This window comes from Scyliorhinus torazame, chromosome 14 (assembly GCF_047496885.1).
Source record: "Scyliorhinus torazame isolate Kashiwa2021f chromosome 14, sScyTor2.1, whole genome shotgun sequence".
Lineage (NCBI taxonomy): Eukaryota > Metazoa > Chordata > Chondrichthyes > Carcharhiniformes > Scyliorhinidae > Scyliorhinus > Scyliorhinus torazame.
In genome coordinates this window covers 24,342,919-24,363,815 of record NC_092720.1, presented here as the reverse complement: position 1 = coordinate 24,363,815, position 20,897 = coordinate 24,342,919, and the positions used below count along the sequence as shown (strand labels likewise).

Genomic DNA, 20,897 nt, shown 5'->3' with positions numbered 1-20,897 from the left:
CCGACAGATTTACGCAGTGCGAAATGCTTTTTAAGCAGTTGTTAAGTTTTCAAGCCGTCTTCCTCAGAAAGTGTGTTTCTTTTGTTGGCAGCAGAAGAGGAGAAACCTTGTCTGAAGTGACCAGATTGCGGGGGAGGAGAAGTTTGTAGATAACTGTTCCTCAGGGAGGTGCTGGAAAAATCATTTGTCAGACTTGGATGAAGCATTTGATTTTTATTAATTGAAGCTTCAACTTTTCTCGATAATGAAACTTTTTTAAAAACTTAGAAGTCCAGTGGTTCTACAAAGCTGACTGGATACAAACCGGAAACATGGCCTCCTGGATTTCTCTGTGCACAGAAGGGGAGTAAATTAAGGATATTTGGGCCATCTGCCCCCCCCCCCCCCCACCCCCCACCCCCATGGTTGTGACATTTCTCTTTGTTTTAATTCTGTTAACGCATGTCCTTTCTTCCGGAGAAATTACTGCTGTGAGCTAGCAGTCCAGAAAACAAATCAATGAGTAAGATGCTTATTTTCTGCGCAGTGTTGCATTCCAGCCTGTTCAGTGTGAGGTGATGGCCAGCCGATCACCGTCCAGCGACCTTTAACCTTCTGATTTGGTTCTTTTTCAGGGCCAGCCAGTTGACCAAAGCGGTCTTTATGCCCAGCAGGTCCGACCTGCCCAGCTTCCCCAGTACCCGGGTATGCAGCAAACACAGGTAGGCATTTTAGGGAGCAGAATTGTTGCAGTACTGTCGAGAGAGTGTCAAAACCGCCCATTCCCTACGGATCCAAACCACCCATCCCCCCTTTTTTCGCCATTATCCCTCGATCCTTTCTTCTATCTGCAAGAGAATCCGGCTGGCTCTCGAGCAAATTTATATTTGCCCCAATGTCCCGCCTTAACTTTAGATAGAAACATTCTGCTCTCGTGTTCATTAGAGTGCTCTCAGAGTAAAGAGCCTAAATGACCTGTTTACCAGCAAGAGCCAGCGTCACATTTGTTCCAGCTGTTAGGGGTTAGAGTTATCATTTTTTAATGCAATTTAACAAATGTATCTTCTCGACATTTAAATCGAACATTAAATAAATCTGATAAGGAAAAAGGTGGTGGTTAGTGGGTCGGTGCAGACCCGATGGGCCGAATGGCCTCCTTCTGCACTGTATGTTCTATGTTCTAGTGCTTGCTGTGATTCTTAAGGAGTGGTATAAATTGTGTTGTAAAATCTATCTGACCATATTAAAAAAACTTTCCCCTATCGCCCAAGTCCCCACTTCCAGCCTTGTTTCGAATCCTGCCTGCCTGCCTGGGGTTGTGGGTTGTTGTAAGGGTGCGATAGGTGGGAGACAGCTCGTGCGGAGAATAGACCTTTTGGGCCGAATGGTCTGTTTGTGCTGTGAAATTCCATTACTTCTAGGTCCATGAATGCGGTTCATCAGTACTTTAGACAAAGGGCCGCTCTTCATGTCTGAGACTAAGTCACGGCCCAGGTTTGGCGGTGCAATTGCCGGCAAAGCTGCCAGTGTTCACCCTCATTACTGCTCTGAAACTGACTCCTGGAGTCCGCACAAGCGCGGCGAAACATGAAATCCAGAAGCTGCCGCGAGTGATTCTACACTTCTTCATACCGTGTCCTGTTGACATCCCCCCGAATGCAATCAATTACAAATCACTGAATTGATGGGAACTTGTCTTAAAGTAAAAACACTTCAAAAAGTCAGTTGTTTGAGGTGTAACTGTTTTTCTAATGGCATGCTAATCTCAAAAGTATTGCTGAACAAATTTGCGTACTCTGTAAAACTAATTTTATAATTTTTGGAATGTCAATTTCTTAATTATGGTTTAAAAAAAAAAAATCACTTTTCGATTATAAAAAAAAAATGTAAAAATTTTTTTTTAAAAATTGTTATGATAGATCAACTTCTGTCCCTATCATTTATTTTGCCCTTTAATTAAAAGGGACAATAATCAGTTAATTTTTCATCCTGGTTTGCTGTCTCTGAGAACACTTCAATTTGATTGGGTCCTTACCCCGCTTAATGGCATCACTGTTGCTGGATGCCCCTGACTTGGCGCCCGATTCAAGCTAATGGTGTGAAACGGGAAATCCACGTCACAGGGATTTCTGGCGGGACGGTTTCTCCAAATCACTGGCGTGCACCACTGCGTCGCTGACCGTGTCTTGTTGTAGTTGGCTATTCCTTGCAGAAGACATTGCACTTGAGTCCAATGCTACTCTCACCAGTTGTCCAATCCTACTCTTACCAGTCGTCCATATGCAGCAAGAATCTTTGGCTAACAATTCAGAGGAGGACCATCCTTTTTATGCAGGTATGAAGAGATAAGTTTTTTCGCTGCCGCCTGGCAAAGCAACTAACTCACAGATGGTGACACGGTGGTAATGTCAATGTAATCCAGAGACCAGGCTAATGTTTTGGGGACAGGTGTTCAAACCCCACAACGGAAGCTGGTGAAATTTAACTTCAGTTAATAAATGTGGAATTGAAAGCTAATCTCCGTGATGGTGGCCATGATAGCTATTGTCGATTGTGATAAGCACGATTATGCTCTTCAGGGAGGGAAATCTGCTATTCGGACCTACTCCAGACGTCAGATAACAGCCACGTGGTTCACTCTTACCTGCCCTCTGAAACGGCCAAGCAAATTACTCAATTAAAGGGAAATTAGGGATGGGCAACAAATGTTGCTCCCAGCCAGTGACGCCCACATCCCATGATAGAAAGAAAATAAGCACGAGGAATCAAATGGGGCCTTCTGATCGGTTCTGTGTAAAAGCTAAAATGGGCAGTGCCTTTAACTGGCAGGTCGGAGGGAATGTGGGGGTTATGGTGGTGGGGTTGGAGACTGGAGCTATTACAATTTGATAGTCAATCCTCCATCTTTGGAGGCTTTGTCAAAATACGTTCAACTTGTTAGATGTGAGCTAACTTCTGAATTCTGGAATTTTCCTCAATCTCCCTGAGGTGAGAGCATTGAAGGGGACAAACCAAGAAAGACTATAGAACATTTCCTCAGCTGATAAATTTCATGGTAAAGTGAATAGTAGAAGGAATGAACCTGGCTGAAACATCCTGCCCGAAACATCCTGCCCTAATTCATGCTTTCTGAAGGCTCTTATATAAAACATCATTACTCGTAGACATTTTCCGCCAGAATATTATTGCGCCCCACTTTACATGTGGACTGTTGAATCGCCAGTGGGGGGGATGGTGCCTAAAATTGATTATGACCGTCAATCTGGCTCAATACAGGGGTGAAGATCAGTTGTTTCTTAGCTGCTGCCTGGCTCCGAGCGCCTAACTCAACACACACCATCCGGAGAAACGGTGATGTGGTGGTAATGTCAGTGAATTTCCACATGGAAATTCAGGAATGGTGGCCAGGTCGCATCACCTTCTTCCTTTCAAAAGAGAATTGGATATATATTTGTAAAGGACAAACACTGCATGGCGAGGGGGAAGGAGCAGTGGGACTAATTGGACTCTTTCAAAGAGCCGACATGGACATGGCGAGCCGATTGGCCTACTTCGGTGCAGGATGATTTTTATCATAGACAAGTGTGATAGCCCTCCTGAGGAGAACGGGGAAAAACTCATCGATCGCCCCGCGAGGCTCGTAGAGTATGAGTTCCCATGGCAACGGGCAGAAGCCCGCCCAGCTGGGACTCGTCACCGGGCCCTTTAAATGCCGTCCCAGATCCGGACCGGGTGCCCTGTTAGTTCCGGGCTTGTGTTGTGCACCGTGGGTGCAGCTACACTTTAGAGTTTAGAATGAATCTGTTTAAACCTTCATCTTTGATTACCACAATGAGTAACCGAGAAACAGATCGGGCCAGTCAGATCTACGGGCGCACGGTCGATCGGGGGGAGGGGGGGGCCTACTTTCTGCAGCTGCCTCCGCGGTCGGAGTCCGCCATGGCACGGACTTGAAACCGGAAATGCGGGGGCCCTTATGCACAGCTAAAGCTGCGTGAATCACTCTGGGTCTCTGAGTAAATTAGCTGATCTTTTGTATCGGAATCTCGGGAGTGAACCGTCAGCATTTTTACGCCGGCGTGGGGACATAATCCCATTTTGGGAGAATCCAGCCCCGTAACTTTAGCCAGTTATTTATTGGGATCTTTTTAAGCTTTTTGTAACTCAATGGAGAATTTCCTTAAAAGTGTTGCAGGCCCCTGAATCTTTCACTAAAATAATTGGTGAAAGATTGAAACCACTTTCCCTTTCTGTCCGAATTGATGTAATTTTTATTTATCAATATGCTTAACCTGTTTATGCATATTTGCAATACCAACCCCCCCCGCCCCCCCCGCTCCCGCCACCCCGCTCCCGCCACCAACTCTCCATGTTGGTTCGTGAAAGCATTTTTTAAAAAATCGAATCCATTTACAAGCCAACATTTTCATTATTTCTGCAATTCTGCATGTAAAATTACGCAGTTTGGGCAAAGGTCACACCATGCCCAGAAATTGGGGACAAGACAGCCCGCTTCATTGCCACCCAATCCACCCTGTTCCGCAGTCACCACCCCCACCGCCGGTGCTCAGTGGCAGCCGTGTGTACCATCTACAAGAAGCACGGCAGAAACTCACCGAGGCTTGTTCGACGGCACCTTCCAAACCCACGGTACTACCATCTAGAAAAATAACGGCAGCAGCTGCACGGGAGCGCCACCAACTGCACGTCTTGCACCCCCCCCCCCCACCCCCCCCACCCCCCCCCACCCCCCCCCACCCCCCCCCCCCCCCCCTCCCCCCCACCAAGTCACAAACCATCTTAACTTGATAATATATTGACCGTTCCTTCACTGGCACTGGCTCGAAATCCTTGCAGTCCCTCCCTAGCAGCACTGTGGGTGTACCTACTCCAGATGGACCGCAGCGGTTCACTGCAGGCAGCTACCTTGTCGGGGTAGATTAGGAGTGGTCAGTCAATGTAATAACAGTAATAACAAGGAAATGGAAACTTTATGGGATGTTGGGTCTCGCATATCTGTGAAGACCCACACGAGCCAGATAACGGGGTCTGCTTCTTGTTCCAAACATTGTTCGGCATAAAGAACATAATATATCTTTAATGACTCCATGTCAGTGTTACAGGTCAGGAATTACAACAGCTCTTTCCTCCTGTTTTCTATCTCTTTCTCTCTTTCCTTCTTCGCCTCTCCGCCTCCACAGAACCGTCTGGCTTTAGTCTCGCATTCTCAATTCCCCCCCCCCCCCCCCGGAGGAGGCACAATTCCAGTCTGTCCAGCTTGTTTTAAAAAAAACCATTCATTTATTTATGCCTTTTCACTCTTACTTTGTTGTTGATCCCCCAAGTTCTTTCAATGAAAAAAAAAATAGGAGGTATTAACGAAAATATGGTGGGAATCTGGAACTCGCTGCCTGAAAGGATGATGGAGGTGGGAACCCTCACAACATTTAAAAAGCATTTAGATGAGCGCTTGAAATGCCAGCGCGTACAAGGCTGCAGGCCGAGTGCTGGGAAATGGGATTAGAATAGATCGGTACTTGAAGGCCAGCACAGACATGCTGGGCCGAAGGGCCTCTTTGGGTGCTGCAGAAACTCGATGACTCAAGAAATCCGCCAGCATTCTCAGTCCTGATAATCATCCCAGCCAACACTGCTGTGAAGCGTGCATATGTGAACCCTGTTCGTCCTTCATTAAAATTCATTCATGGGGTGTGAGCATTGCTGGCTAGGCCGTCATTTTTGCCTATTCCCTGTGCAACGAAGGCTCGCAAGGCCATTTTAGAAGACAATCGAGAATCAACCACATTGCTGTGGGTCTGGAGCCACAGATAGGCCAGACTGGATAATGAGGGCAGGTCTCCTTCCTAAGGGACACCAGTGACGACCTCGCCAAAATCACTTGGGTTATCTGGTAGTTTCATGGTCACCAATACTGTGTCCAGATTTTTTTTTTTAAATTCCAACTTTATTAAATTAATTGAATTCCAATTCCCCAGCTGACAAGCTGGGTTTTGAACTTGCATCTCTGGATCATATGGTGCAGGCCTCTGGATTGTAGTCCAGTAACAACCCTGCTGCCAAAGCCCCAGCAGTCTGTTTGGTTGATTCGTGCCCCTCACTCACTCACTCACTCACTGCCTGGACTATCGCATGATGCAAAGCTACTTGGGTGAGGTGCCACCTTGGGAGTGGTCTGCGTCTCCATAATGTTTCAGGAGAAGGAGGGTGGTGTGGGTGGGGGGGGAATTTGAGGCACAAAAAGCAAGTTTGTTTATCCACATGAAAAACTGCCCTTCTATCTTTCACAATTGGATTCTCTCGGCTTTATATTGGAGCGAGTAACACACTTGTCTCCCCTTGGTCCTTTTGTGTAGGCTCTGCCCCATGGATACACAGCGTACAGTACTCAGATGCCTTTGCAACAGCAGGCTGGAAATGGCATGCTCTCGCCCAGCTACAGTGCCAGGCCATACCAGGCTGCTCACTCTAACCCAGCTCTCGTCGACCGGATCAGGCAAATGCAGCAGCAGCCGAGTGGTTATATTCGCCAGCAGGCCTCTCCCTACCCACCAAACCTTCAGGGCACTCAGCGGTAAGTGGCCAGAAATGATCAGTTAGTGCCATTGATTCAGTAACAATCTACCATTCCCCACAGCACTATGGAAGTGAGGTCTGTGACTGACTGTTATGTTTCTGAAGTTAATTGCTAATCAGCATTCTTGTGATTTATTTCATAATTTTCTTCCACCTCCCCTCAGGGCTGATCCAGCTGAGTTTGATCATGGCTGATCTGTATCTTAACTCCCCCGACCCACCTTGGTTTTGTTATCCTTAATACTCAACTACAAAATCCATCAAGAGGAGGTGCATGACAGTGGCTCATGCTGACTGTCACTATTCTTTCCCCTCTGTCCTTTCATTCTCACACGGGGAAACCTTTGTGACTGAGACCAGGGAATCACAGGTAGCACTCGATTGTCAACTGAACTAGAGTTTCAGTGGAGAGAAGACCACTCCATCCACCCCACTTTAGTGAGTTGCACTTCACCTGAATTGCAATTTTTTGGTAGACACACAATGGCCATTTAAAGGGAGGTGAAAATAGTCATCCAGGCTGATGCATCCTTAGTTACGTTTGGGAGAACAGCATTGCAGATGGACATTCTGCTTTATTTTTTATGCTCAGTTTTGTCATAAATTGATGCTGATTGGCTTGATAATGCTGGATTACTCTGTAATGCAGTTACGCCTAATATTAGGGTGACCATTCCTCTGGTCTCTGTGTAGAGGAAGTTAAGAAAACTAATGAGATAAGGTACAGCACTAGCATGACATTCTGCCCCCTGTTATTCTTTGTTGAAGTCAGTGTACAGGGTGAAGTATTTGCGTTCCACAGAATCTCACTGGTTTCCTACCCAGAGAGTTAGGCTAAAATTATCCCATGTAGCACCCAATTGTAGTGTGATTCACAAACATGACCTCCAGTGCTTTCATCTCTTTGCTCTGATCTGCTTACTATGGCAGAACCCAGCACGTAGGTCAGTGCTCCGATCATTTACTGCAATACATGCACTAATCATCAGATCTGCATTACTTTCTGGCGTAGGCTCACCCACCAACCTTTGCAGCAGAGCACTTTGATGGCAGCTGGACTTGATCATATGACGCCAGGCCCGCATGCAAACCTTGGTTCAGTCCAACTTTCACAGGAGCAGATGAGACAACGACAGCAACAACTTCGGCAGCAGCGTCTCCTACAGGTGGGAATTGGTCTTGCGTATGGTTCAATCCTGCAATGCCAACACAAGTAGTGCAAGCGATTTGAAAGTCCTTACTGCGTTAGGATTGTCGGCCTGTTCCGGTGCAACAAAAGCCATTCGTTCATCGTAAAAGCTAGGACATCTTTTTCCAACTGGCCTTTTCTTCAGACAGGCTGTGCACATTTTGTTGTAATCACTATTTAACTTACTAATTTCCCTCCAGATGTTAAATGACAATGACACACATGGGAAAATTAGGGTACATTTATTTGTTCCCACCCACCCGCTTCTCTTGCCACCATCAGAAGAAAGTTTACTTTGTTTCATGCAGCTTTTGCGGGACAGAAATAGGCCATTCTGTCCAACCAAGCAATGTTTGGTGTTTATACTTCATTCCAGCCTACTCTCATCTAAACTGACCATCATAGTATGCATATGAATTAGGAGCAGGAAGAAGCCACTAGGCCCCTCGAGCCTGCTCCACCATTCAATAAGACCGTGGCTCAACCGAATGTAACTTCAATCCCACATTCCTCCCTCTCCCCAATAACCTTTCACCCGAGAATCTATCTAACTCTGCCTTAAAAATATTCAAAGATTCTGCTTCTACTGCCTTTTGAGGAAGTGTTCCAGAGATTCGTGTCGCTCTGAGAGGAAAAAATTATCCTCATCTCTGTCTTAAATGAGTGACCCCTTATTTTCATAAAATGACCCCTTGTTCTAAATTCTCCCTCGTAAGCTTGTCTTGTTTCCCGCTATTCCCTATTCACTTCAACCATTCCCTGTGATAGAGTTCAACATTCTCGTCACACTTTGAGCAAAGGCGTTTTTTTCTGAATTCCCTATTGGATTTCTTGGTGACTATCGTATATGGATGGTCTCAAGTTATGCTGTTCCCCATAAGAGGAAACATTGCCCCTGTAACCATTCTGTTAGAACCTTAAAAATGTTTTAAAGGCCTCTGTTAGGTTACCCCTCAGCCTTCATTTCTTCAAGAGACCCTTTCCTGATATGTGCACCCACCCATTTCTCACATCATCTCGGTAAAGTTTCTCTGCGGCGTCCGCTATGATCTTTTTACAATCTGGCGACCAGAACCGCACATCCTACTCTTTTAAGTGTGATCTAACAAGAGTACATTGGAGGTTCAGAATAACCTCCTTACTTTTCAATTCGAACCCTCTCGGAATCAAGCCTATTGCTTAGTTTACTTTTTTTTAATGGCCTTGCTGACCGGAGTGGCACTTTTAGTGATTGGTGTATTTGTTCTCCGAGATCCCTGTATTCCTCTACCCCATTCATAAACTTGCAGAGTGGGCAAATAATCGGCTAATGAAGTTTACCACAGATAAATGTGAGGTTGTACAATTTGGTCGGACGAATAGGGATCCCTATTCGTCCGACCAAATTGTACAACCTCACATTTATCTGTGGTAAACTTCATTAGCCGATTATTTGCCCACTCTGCAAGTTTATGAATATTCTCCAGTAATTTGTTGCCCTCCTCCTCAGTATTGACTCCTCCCTCACCCCCTAAATTTGATGTCACTTGCAAAGTTAGAATTGTTTTTTACTGATTCCAAAAGTTCAAATCATGAATGTAAATTGCAAACTAACAGTGGTCCCAGCACTGACCCTTGTGGAACACCATTTTCCATCTTCTGACATCATGAATAGCTACCCTTTACTCCCACACTCTGCTTTCAGTCTTGAAGCCAGATCAAGACCCAGTCCTGCCATATGTTTCCTCACTCAACATTCTCTGATCTTATTCATTAATTGAGAGGTACCTTATGGAAGGCCTTTGAAAGTCCAGATAAATTACATCTACTGCATTACCAGTACCTACCCTCACTGTTCCAATTCCTATTCTCCTCCCACCCCTAGTGGTGCACTAAGACAGACTTTAGTCTGTTTACATAACTAATTGGCCGGGGCATTGAGTACAAAAATTGGCAAGTCATGTTGCAGCTGTGTGGAACCTTAGTTAGACCGCACTTGGTGTATAGTGCTCAATTCTGGTCGCCACACTTCCAGAAGGATGTGGAGGCATTGGAGAGGGAGGGTGCAGAAGAGATTTACCAGGATGTTGCCTGGTATGGAGGGCATTAGCTACGAGGAGAGGTTGAATAAACTTGGTTTGTTCTCACTGGAACGAAGGAGGTTGAGGGGTGGCCTGATAGAGGTCTACAAAATTATGAGGGGCATAGACAGAGTGGATAGTCAGAGACCTTTTCCCAGGCTAGAGGGGTCAATTACTCGGGGCCATACGTTTAGGTGCGAGGGGCAAGGTTTGGAGGAGATGTACAAGGCAAGTTTTTTACACAGAGGGTAGTGGGTGCCTGGAACTCGCTGCCGGAGGAGGTGGTGGAAGCAGGGACAATAGTAACGTTTAAGGGGCATCTTGACAAATACATGAATAGGATGGGAATAGAGGGACACGGACCCCGGAAGTGTAGAAGATTGTAGTTTAGTCGGGCAGCATGGTCGGCACGGGCTTGGAGGGCCGAAGGGCCTGTTCCTGTGCTGTACTTTTCTTTGTTCTTTATTCTAATTATCCCTGGTACAGGTCACCAGCCTGTCGCCAGAAGGTTATAGCTTGAGGGGGCAGCACTCCACATCAAGTGTGGCTGATCAGGAGTCTCTCCCACTCTCACTGCCAGCCATTGGCGTGTTGAAAGCGTTTACAGGTTGCCACTCAATCTATTTTGGCCGGAACGCACCTTCCATGGCCATCAAGTCCTGGGGTGGGATTCGAACCCAGAGATTCTGGTTCAGAGGCAAGGACGCGACCCACTGCGCCACAAAACAACCTCCTCCCTCTCTGTTACCTCATGAAAATGTTCGGTAAGTTTGGCCAAGCCAGATTTTCACTGTTGAAACCCATGCTGACAATTCACTTATGTATTTTTCCTCTTCTAAATTATTTTTAACATCTCCAAATATTAATCGAATGTCATAATGCGTATTCTACTGTGAAGTGATCTTATTTCACAGGTTCACGCCATCCCAAGGGGTAATTACTAACATATATTTTGCAAATGATTTTGTACAGTTCAAAATAGTACCACATGCTCCCATTTTAATCAAACTCGCTCACTTTATAACATCTCCTGATTAAACTCTCCATTGATTTCAAAAGCTTACCATATTGTGCCAGGCAGCTGAAGTTAAAATTGGAGCTGCCAGATTTTCTCAAGCCCTGAAGAAAAGGTGTACATCCCAAGCAGTGACGAACAAGCCGCTATAACTGTTGTCTTCCGTCAACTCCATCTAGAGTTGCTCATTCATGCTGTGTTACTTTTTGGGAAAGACTATTTGGAGGAGGAGTCCTTTCAATCCAAAAACCTTCTTCCCTCAGTCACGCTCCAAACACTGGAAAGGAAAATATTCTGCACAATTTTACCTGCTCATGTGAAATTGGCGGCACGGTAGCACAGTGGTTAGCACAGTTGCTTCGCAGCTCCAGGGTCCCAGGTTCGATACCTGGCTTGGATCACTGTCTGTGCGGAGTCTGCATGTTCTCCCGTGGGTTTCCTCCGGGAGCTCTGGTTTCCTCCCACAGTCCAAAGATGTGCAGGTTAAGTGGATTGACCATGCTAAATTGCCCTTAGGGTCCAAAAAGGTTAGGTGAGGTTACGGGGGTAGGGTGGAGGTGTGGGCTTAGGTAGGGTGCCCTTTCCAAGGGCCGGTGCAGACTCGATGGGCAGAATGGCCTCCTTCTGCACTATAAATTCTATGATGTGGAGGAAGTTGATCTTTTCCTCCGGTAAAATCAGCCTGAAAGGGATTGATCATATTGTCTGTTCTGTGGCGAACCTGTTCCCGACTCAGCCAGGTGCACCATTGCATGGCTGCCATAGGTCTTGCTTTATCACCAGAATCTGTTCTGCTACAATCTGTTCACCAGAATGCCATTCTTTGCATAGCAGTACTGTCCATCATTGCAAACCTGACGAGGATTGAATTTATTTTTAATTCTTTCACAGGATGCGAGCGTACTGCTTGGGCCAAAATTCAATCCTCGTTAGATTTGTACTGTCTGATAGCATCTATACCATATCTAAAAACATTTCACACTGAGCTACATGAGTTATATTAGGGCTGATGACCAAAACCTGGACAAAAAGGAATCTTTCAAGAGGAAAGTTAAAGACAGTGGGTAGGGGAGATTAAGTGAGGGAATTCAGGAGTTTAGGGACAGCCTCCAGTGATGGAGCACAAGAAATCATGGATGTACAAGAGGCCAAAGAACATTACAGCACAGGGACAGGCCCTTCGGCCCACTAAGCCTGCGCTGATACAGATTCCTTATTTAGACGTACTACTTATTGCCTAAACGATCTGTATCCTCCATTCTCCACCTGTTCATGATCCATCTTAAATGTTGCCACCTTGCCTGCCTCCACCACCTCCACTGGCAACGCGTTCCAGGCACCCACCACTCTCTGCGTGAAAAACTTTTCTCCACACATCTCTCCGAAACGTTCCACCTCTCACCTTCAACCTGTGCCCCCTTGTAATTGAGTCTTCCACCCTGGGGAAAAAGCTTCTGACTATTCACCCTGTCGAAACCTCTCGTAATTTTGTAGACCTCAAACAGGTCTCCCCTCAGCCTCCGTCTTTAATCCGAGTTGATCCAACCTCATCGCTAAAGCCCTCCAGACCAGGCAGCATCCTGGTGAACCTTCAGAATTGGAAGAACGCAGAGATGTCAGAGGTTTGTAAGATTGGCGATAAGGGCAGGATAGTATTAGGTATGGTAGCTGTTAGGATTGTGAAACTACAAAGAGTCATGAGCCAGTCAGAGGACCCAGGTGGACCAAGTGAAATGACACCTTTCTGCTATGGTGAGACCTGAGTATACAGTCTCTTTCTCTCCATCACGTTTAGTTAACTTTACTTTATTTTACTGAGAGGGGAAGAAGAGCAGAGGTTCTCCTCTTTAATTAGAGTCATAATCCAGAGAGAATACAGCAACATGCAGCAGGTTACGACCTTCTTATTATTCCTACTCTCAGCTAAATGGCTGCGATGCGAGGGGGAAGACAAAATCCAGTTTGCATGAACTGTGTAAGCACCAGCCCACTATTTGGATCGTGTACAAGGCCACGTTGCAGCTAAAGTGAGAATTACTAGTTTCTGAGTTGCCCACAGGACTTATGTGCAGAATAACATCGGTATTTTGAGAACTTAATTGTCATTCACGTTCATTTACTCTTGTGTTACTTACCACTTATAATTTTGTCAATGTTTTTAGCATTGTCTCCTTTTTTTATTTCTTTCATGGGATGAGGGTGTCGCAGGCTAGGCCATCATTTAACGCCATCCTTAACTGCCCTTAATTCCCGTAACAGCCTCCCCGAACAGGCGCCGGAATGTGGCGACTAGGGGCTTTTCACAGTAACTTCATTGAAGCCTACTTGTGCCAATAAGCGATTTTCTTCTTTTCTTCTTCTTCTTAAGATGGTGAGCCATCTTCTTGAACCGCTGTAGGACACGTTGTGTCAGTACGCCCGCAATGATGTTAGGGATGGGGGTCCCAGGATTTTGACCCAGCGGGGTTATAATTCCAAGTCAGGAAGGCGAGTGGAAGGGAAGGGGAATTTGAACGTGGTGATGTTCCAATGCACCTGTTGCCCTTGTCCTTCTCGATGGTAGAGGTTGCAGCTTTGTTGAAGGAGCCTTGGTGACTTGCTGCATTGCAACTTGTGGATGGTACACTCTGCTGCCACTGTGCGTTGGTGGGTGAGGGAACGCATATTGAAGGTGGTGGATGGCATGTATATCAAGTGTGCTGTTTTGTCCTGGATGGTGTCGAGCTTCTTGAGTGTTGTTGGAGCTGAACTCATCCAGGCAAGTGGAGAGTATTCCATCACACTCCTGACTCGTGCCTTGTAGATCGCGGACAGGCTTTGGGGAGTCACGAGGTGAGTTACTCGCTATAAGATTCCCAACTTCTGACCTGATCTTGTCGCCACAGTATTTATATGACTGGTCCAACTCATTTTCTAGTCAATGGTAATTCTTGCTTACTCTATTGTCGCATATAACTTTCTTTAAATTTCCTAGTTACATTGTGACTCAATTCTATGCTGTTTGTTTATTTTATAATGACCATTCTCCCCACTGGTTTAAATGCACCCCACTGTTATATTTCCAGTCTGGTTGGGCTCAATGGCCTGTTTTTATGCTGTGCACTCTATCGGTACCAAAGCTCCTTTAACAGCACCTCTCAAACCCACAATCTCTACCGCCTAGAAGGACAAGGACAGCAGACACCTGGGAACACCATCAACTGAAAGTTCGCCCCCCAAGCCACTCACCATCCTGACTTGGAAATATATTGCTGTTCCTCCCTGTGGCTGGGTAGAAATGCTGGAACTCCCTCCCTAACAGCACTGTGGGTGTACCTACACCACATGGACCACAGCGGTTCAAGAAGGTGGCTCACCACCAGCTTCTGAAATGGCAGTAGGCGAAGGGCAATAAATTCTGGTCAAGCCGGCAACTTCCACATCCTGTGAACAAATAAATCTATTTTTTTAAATAGTGGAATTTTACCTGTTTAATCTGGTGTCAAATCCACACATGCACAGTTGTGAAAAGGTTTGTGAAATAAAGTAAGAATCTTTGAGAGTTTCTATGGTTATTGGAGTAAAGGAAGTGGGAATAGGAATGATACTCTTCTGGAGAGCAAGATGGGCTGTGGTGTAAAATTCTGCATCTCTGTTGCATCCAATGTTCCGCCCTCTCTGGTTGCAGATACAGCAGCAGCAGGAACAACAACAGCAACAACAAAGTCAGCAGGCACTAGGGATACAGGCCGCACAATCACAGCAAGCACTGGTGAGTGGATGCTTAAATATTTCTGCCTCGGGTGAACTAAAGACTAGGATGGAAATGTACTTGCTGTGTTATCCCATTTGATGTACCAATTTCCATTACGTCCTTTAGTGATATGGTGGAGATTGTGCCCACATACACTGCCCAGGTGTTGTCTGTTGCTGTACTGCATTGTGCACAGAGTCAGAGCCACCACACTCACCAAAGAACAAACAAAGAACAAAGAAATGTACAGCACAGGAACAGGCCCTTTGGCCCTCCAAGCCCGTGCCGACCATACTGCCCGACTAAACTACAATCTTCTACACTTCCTGGGTCCGTATCCTTCTATTCCCATCCTATTCATATATTTGTCAAGATGCCCCTTAAATGTCCCTATCGTCCCTGCCTCCACTACCTCCTCCGGTAGCGAGTTCCAGGCACCCACTACCCTCTGCGTAAAAAACTTGCCTCGTACATCTACTCTAAACTTTGCCCCTCTCACCTTAAACCTATGCCCCCTAGTAATTGACCCCTCTACCCTGGGGAAAAGCCTCTGACTATCCACTCTGTCTATGCCCCTCATAATTTTGTATACCTCTATCAGGTCGCCCCTCAACCTCCTTCGTTCCAGTGAGAACAAACCGAGTTTATTCAATCGCTCCTCATAGCTTATGCCCTCCATACCAGGCAACATTCTGGTAAATCTCTTCTGCACCCTCTCTAAAGCCTCCACATCCTTCTGGTAGTGTGGCGACCAGAATTGAACACTATACTCCAAGTGTGGCCTAACTAAGGTTCTATACAGCTGCAACATGACTTGCCAATTCTTATACTCAATGCCCCGGCCAATGAAGGCAAGCATGCCGTATGCCTTCTTGACTACCTTCTCCACCTGTGTAGCCCCTTTCAGTGATCTGTGGACCTGTACTCCTAGATCTCTTTGACTTTCAATACTCTTGAGGGTTCTACCATTCACTGTATATTCCCTACCTGCATTAGCCCTTCCAAAATGCATTACCTCACATTTGTCCAGGTTAAACTCCATCTGCCATCTCTCCGCCCAAGTCTCCAGACAATCTAAATCCTGCTGTATCCTCAGACAGTCCTCATCGCTATCCGCAATTCCACCAACCTTTGTGTCATCTGCAAACTTACTAATCAGACCAGTTACATTTTCCTCCAAATCATTTATATATACTACAAAGAGCAAAGGTCCCAGCACTGATCCCTGTGGAACACCACTGGTCACAGCCCTCCAATTAGAAAAGCATCCCTCCATTGCTACCCTCTGCCTTCTATGGCCTAGCCAGTTCTGTATCCACCTTGCCAGTTCACCCCTGATCCCGTGTGACTTCACCTTTTGTACTAGTCTACCATGAGGGACCTTGTCAAAGGCCTTACTGAAGTCCATATAGACAACATCTACTGCCCTACCTGCATCAATCATCTTAGTGACCTCCTCGAAAAACTCTATCAAGTTAGTGAGACACGACCTCCCCTTCACAAAACCGTGCTGCCTCTCACTAATACGTCCATTTGCTTCCAAATGGGAGTAGATCCTGTCTCGAAGAATTCTCTCCAGTAATTTCCCTACCACTGAAGTAAGGCTCACCGGCCTGTAGTTCCCGGGATTATCCCTGCCACCCTTCTTAAACAGAGGAACAACATTGGCTATTCTCCAGTCCTCCGGGACATCCCCTGAAGACAGCGAGGATCCAAAGATTTCTGTCAAGGCCTCAGCAATTTCCTCTCCAGCCTCCTTCAGTATTCTGGGGTAGATCCCATCCGGCCCTGGGGACTTATCTACCTTAATATTTTTTAAGACACCCAACACCTCGTCTTTTTGGATCACAATGTGACCCAGGCTATCTACACCCCCTTCTCCAGACTCAACATCTACCAATTCCTTCTCTTTGGTGAATACTGATGCAAAGTATTCATTTAGTACCTCGCCCATTTCCTCTGGCTCCACACATAGATTCCCTTGCCTATCCTTCAGTGGGCCAACCCTTTCCCTGGCTACCCTCTTGCTTTTTATGTAAGTGTAAAAAGCCTTGGGATTTTCCTTAACCCTATTTGCCAATGACTTTTCATGACCCCTTCTAGCCCTCCTGACTCCCTGCTTAAGTTCCTTCCTACTTTCCTTATATGCCACACAGGCTTCGTCTGTTCCCAGCCTTTTAGCCCTGACAAATGCCTCCTTTTTCTTTTTGACGAGGCCTACAATATCATTCGTCATCCAAGGTTCCCGAAAATTGCCGTATTTGTCTTTCTTCCTCACAGGAACATGCCTGTCCTGTATTCCTATCAACTGACACTTGAAAGCCTCCCACATGTCAGATGTTGATTTGCCCTCAAACATCCGCCCCCAATCTATGCTCTTCAGTTCCCGCCTAATATTGTTATAATTAGCCTTCCCCCAATTTAGCACATTCATCCTCGGACCACTCTTATCCTTGTCCACCAGTACTTTAAAACTTACTGAATTGTGGTCACTGTTACCTAAATGCTCCCCTACTGAAACATCTACCACCTGGCCGGGCTCATTCCCCAATACCAGGTCCAGTACCGCCTCTTCCCTAGTTGGACTGTTTACATATTGTTTTAAGAAGCCCTCCTGGATGCTCCTTACAAACTCTGCCCCGTCTAAGCCCCTGGCACTAAGTGAGTCCCAGTCAATATTGGGGAAGTTGAAGTCTCCCATCACCACAACCCTGTTGTTTTTACTCTTTTCCAAAATCTGTCTACCTATCTGCTCCTCTATCTCCCGCTGGCTGTTGGGAGGCCTGTAGTATACCCCCAACATTGTGACTGCACCCTTCTTATTCCTGATCTCTACCCATATAGCCTCACTGCCCTCTGAGGTGTCCTCTCGCTGTATAGCTGTGATACTCTCCTGAACAAGTAGCGCAACTCCGCCTCCCCTTTTACATCCCCCTCTATCCCGCCTGAAACATCTAAATCCTGGAACGTTTAGCTGCCAATCCTGCCCTTCCCTCAACCAGGTCTCTGTAATGGCAACAACATCATAGTTCCAAGTAGTAATCCAAGCTCTAAGTTCATCTGCCTTACCCGTAATGCTCCTTGCATTAAAACATATGCACTTCAGGCCACCAGACCCGCTGTGTTCAGCAACTTCTCCCCGTCTGCTCTGCCTCAGAGCCACACTGTCCATATTCCCTCGTTCTCCCTCAACGCTCTCACCTTCTGACCTATTGCTCCCGTGCCCACCCCCCTGCCATACTAGTTTAAACCCTCCCGTGTGACACTAGCAAATCTCGCGGCCAGTCACTCTGTGCAGCATCCACCACTTACACCATCTTATCCTGGACAACCGCCTATATTGAATTAATTTGCCACTATCGTAAGAATCAATTGCAAAGGAATAACTTACACCGTGGCAAGTTTGCCGATTGTTGTAGACACTTCAAGTAGCTGTTCTTCCCTCTCGTTCTTTAGTCCCATCACATCATCCAGTAATGGGACACATTCCGGCTCTCTAAAGTGAAGATGTTACAAACCGTCCTGCTACAGATGGCAGAGTTGAGAGAGTGGACTCTGGCCTTTTACTGCTTCACCACAAAGATATATTCAAAAACGTCAAAGCGAAAACTCTTCCATTTGGAGAGAAGCTTGCTTGTTTCCCTCTCACATGAATTCTCAGTGCCAATCTGAAACACAGGCTAAAACCCAACTTCACTGAAATTAGCTTTCTATTTATCCTTTGCTTCTTAGCTGTTCATCCCCGTGGCAAAGCCAGGTCACATGGGCATGTCTTGGAACCTAATGATATAACAAACAAGAAACTAATGAGCATTCTGTCAGAATAGTGCTCAGTCCACTTTGCTGTTGCAGGGACATCGCACAATAAGAAGAATAAACTTTTCCCAAAGCACATGGGTGATCTCGATTATAGCATTTGCATAATGATTTAAGAATGATATAGGGGCTGAGACGCAAAAATCATAGACAAGTGATTTCCTTTGAGTTTAGAAAATTAAGGGGTTATCAGATCAAAGTAGTTATGTTAAAAAAAATCAGATGTGTAAATACAGAGAAATTATTTTCTCTAGTTGGGGTGGGGGGGGGGAAGAAGAATGATCTTAAAATTAAAGAAACGTCATTCAGCAGTGACATCAGACACCATGGGCAGAATTTTCGTGTTTTGGCTGAGGCGAGAAAACCGGCGAGCAGCTCGCCGATTACACAGCTGGATTCCCTCACCACATTGTGACGCACACTGTGCAGAATAAATCTGCAGACATAGCCCGCACCGTCACACTGGAGCCCCGCGGGAACCCCAAGTCCTTTTTGAAAGGGCGCCCCGATCTCCGATAGAAAAAGCCCCCATAAGCTGCACAAGCTGGTGGGACGCCCCCATGGATAAGGGGAACCCCCCCTCCCTCCTAACAGAGCTCACACAGGGGGCCCACTTGGCACCGCCCCCAGGCACTGCCCGTCCTTTCCTTCTCCCCCCCCAAAACTCGCCCACCGGGGGCTATATTTATCTGAGCCTACCCCTCTGCATGGTTCCAGTTTGTTCAAAACCTGTTGTAAACCTCGCCCATGTGATATCACGTCGGCTAGGGGGGACATCCCAAAGTGGGGGAACATACGGCCTTTAATTAGATGATCATTTATTTAAATGAGGTTTCTGACCTTTATGGGAGGGAACCTCAGTGCGTCACCGGTGGGGAGGGCGGGGCAGGGAGAATTGGAAAACTAGGTCTCGCCGGCGAGATTCCCGTTGCCTGACTCCCATGATATTTTGCGCCCACCTTGTCGTTTGGGCTCACGGCAAAAGCAGGCTCAAAATCACGGCATATGATTTCACACAAAGGGTGGTCCGAATCTGGAGTTTTCTGCCCCAAACATCTGTGGATACCGAGGGTCAGTTCAAATTTTCAACACTCGGATTGTTCAGTCAGAGTATTAAAAGAGATGGAGTTAAGCCAGGTGATTGCAATTGAGGTACAGATTATCTGTGATGTAACTGAATGGCTCCAAGGCCTGAGTGTCCAGCTCCTTGTCCTGTATGATCATGTGCCTGGTGATGTGAGGTGATTGTATTAATTTGCATCTCAGTGCTCCACATATGTTTGTGCTCTAATGAGCCACACATTTGGCAAGATTTCATTCTATTTACGATGCAGCCTACTGTGACCCTAAAACTACAGCAACATGTATTTATACAATGGCTTGTTAATGAAGAATTTCCCAAGGTGGTTTACCGAGGCATGGGCAGGTTACAATGGAGGCTGAGCCTTAGAATTTGCTGACCAAAATCTTGGTTCAAGTGGTGAATTTTTAAGAAGAGCCTTAAAGCTGGAGTTGAATGTGGTGAGATGGGTGGTTTTAAGGGAATTTCAGAGGATGGAGCATGGTTGCCATTCACGGGCAGGGCTGACCCACAAGAAAAATCCAAAACAAATGACCCATCATGCTTTCCCACGGGACATCTCCAAATTAGTATAGCATCTTGGTGTGAGGTTTAAATGCCCTTTTAATAACCTTGGATATGTTCGACAGAATGTTTTAATGGCATGTTTACTCCACCAACTATCAGAGCCCATTGTGTGACGAGTTATTGGAAAACAATAGTTGGGGAAACTCTTTAATTGGAGCGTTGTTGTTTTTCCCAATTGGATTATAGCCTGGGATGTTTCAGAAGGAGATGATGGGAGAGATTTTCCGGTCCTCCCCGGTGACAGGATATTTCGGTCCCACCGACAGCAACTCCTCTCCCCTCCCCCACCTGTCACGAGTTCCCCGGCAACAAATTATGCAAATAACGGAAACCCCGTTGACAATCGGTCCACCTCTGCCACTCCGAAACATGCAACGGGGAGCAGGAAAATCCTGCCCCATTTCTTTTTAAGTGCAGTTTTCACTTTTGTGCAATGGTTTGTCCTCTTTCCCATTCTATCTGAAAATCTCTCATTACATCTATCCTCAGCTGCATTTAGGCTACAGTTAATGTTCTCAGTCCAACAGCTACAATTCAGGTTTGATTGGGGCAGAACTCTTGTTTCCATTGCTTAGCCTCTGCTGGGTGGAGCTTTACATCCTCCACAGGTACGCTGAGCTCCCTGCCGTAGCAGAGGTACCAAACCAGGTTTGTCGTCAGTTGACAATGTGGTTGAAAACCGAGATTGTCAAATGTTACTCACGAGGCCCCTACTGAAAATAATTAACTAATTTCTCAGTACCCGTTTTGAAGCATTGGACACTGTTGGAGAACCCCTGCGAGTTGTCATAGACCTTCTGTGATTGGGACGGTTTTCAGATACCCAATGAAATGAAATGAAAATCGCTTTTTGTAACAAGTAG

The 20,897-nt window shown here is 46.2% G+C and overlaps 1 protein-coding gene across 3 annotated transcripts in view; it reads left to right on the top strand.

Annotated features, from left to right (window-relative positions):
* LOC140389583 (mediator of RNA polymerase II transcription subunit 12-like protein) overlaps positions 1-20,897 on the top strand; it is a 731,598-nt gene that overhangs the window by 693,938 nt on the left and 16,763 nt on the right. For all 3 annotated transcript variants that reach the window (XM_072473837.1, XM_072473838.1, XM_072473836.1), the window contains 4 exons: positions 615-701; positions 6,354-6,571; positions 7,586-7,739; positions 14,505-14,588. In XM_072473837.1, the coding sequence (XP_072329938.1) occupies positions 615-701; positions 6,354-6,571; positions 7,586-7,739; positions 14,505-14,588 (543 nt within the window). The remainder of the gene's footprint in view (positions 1-614; positions 702-6,353; positions 6,572-7,585; positions 7,740-14,504; positions 14,589-20,897) is intronic.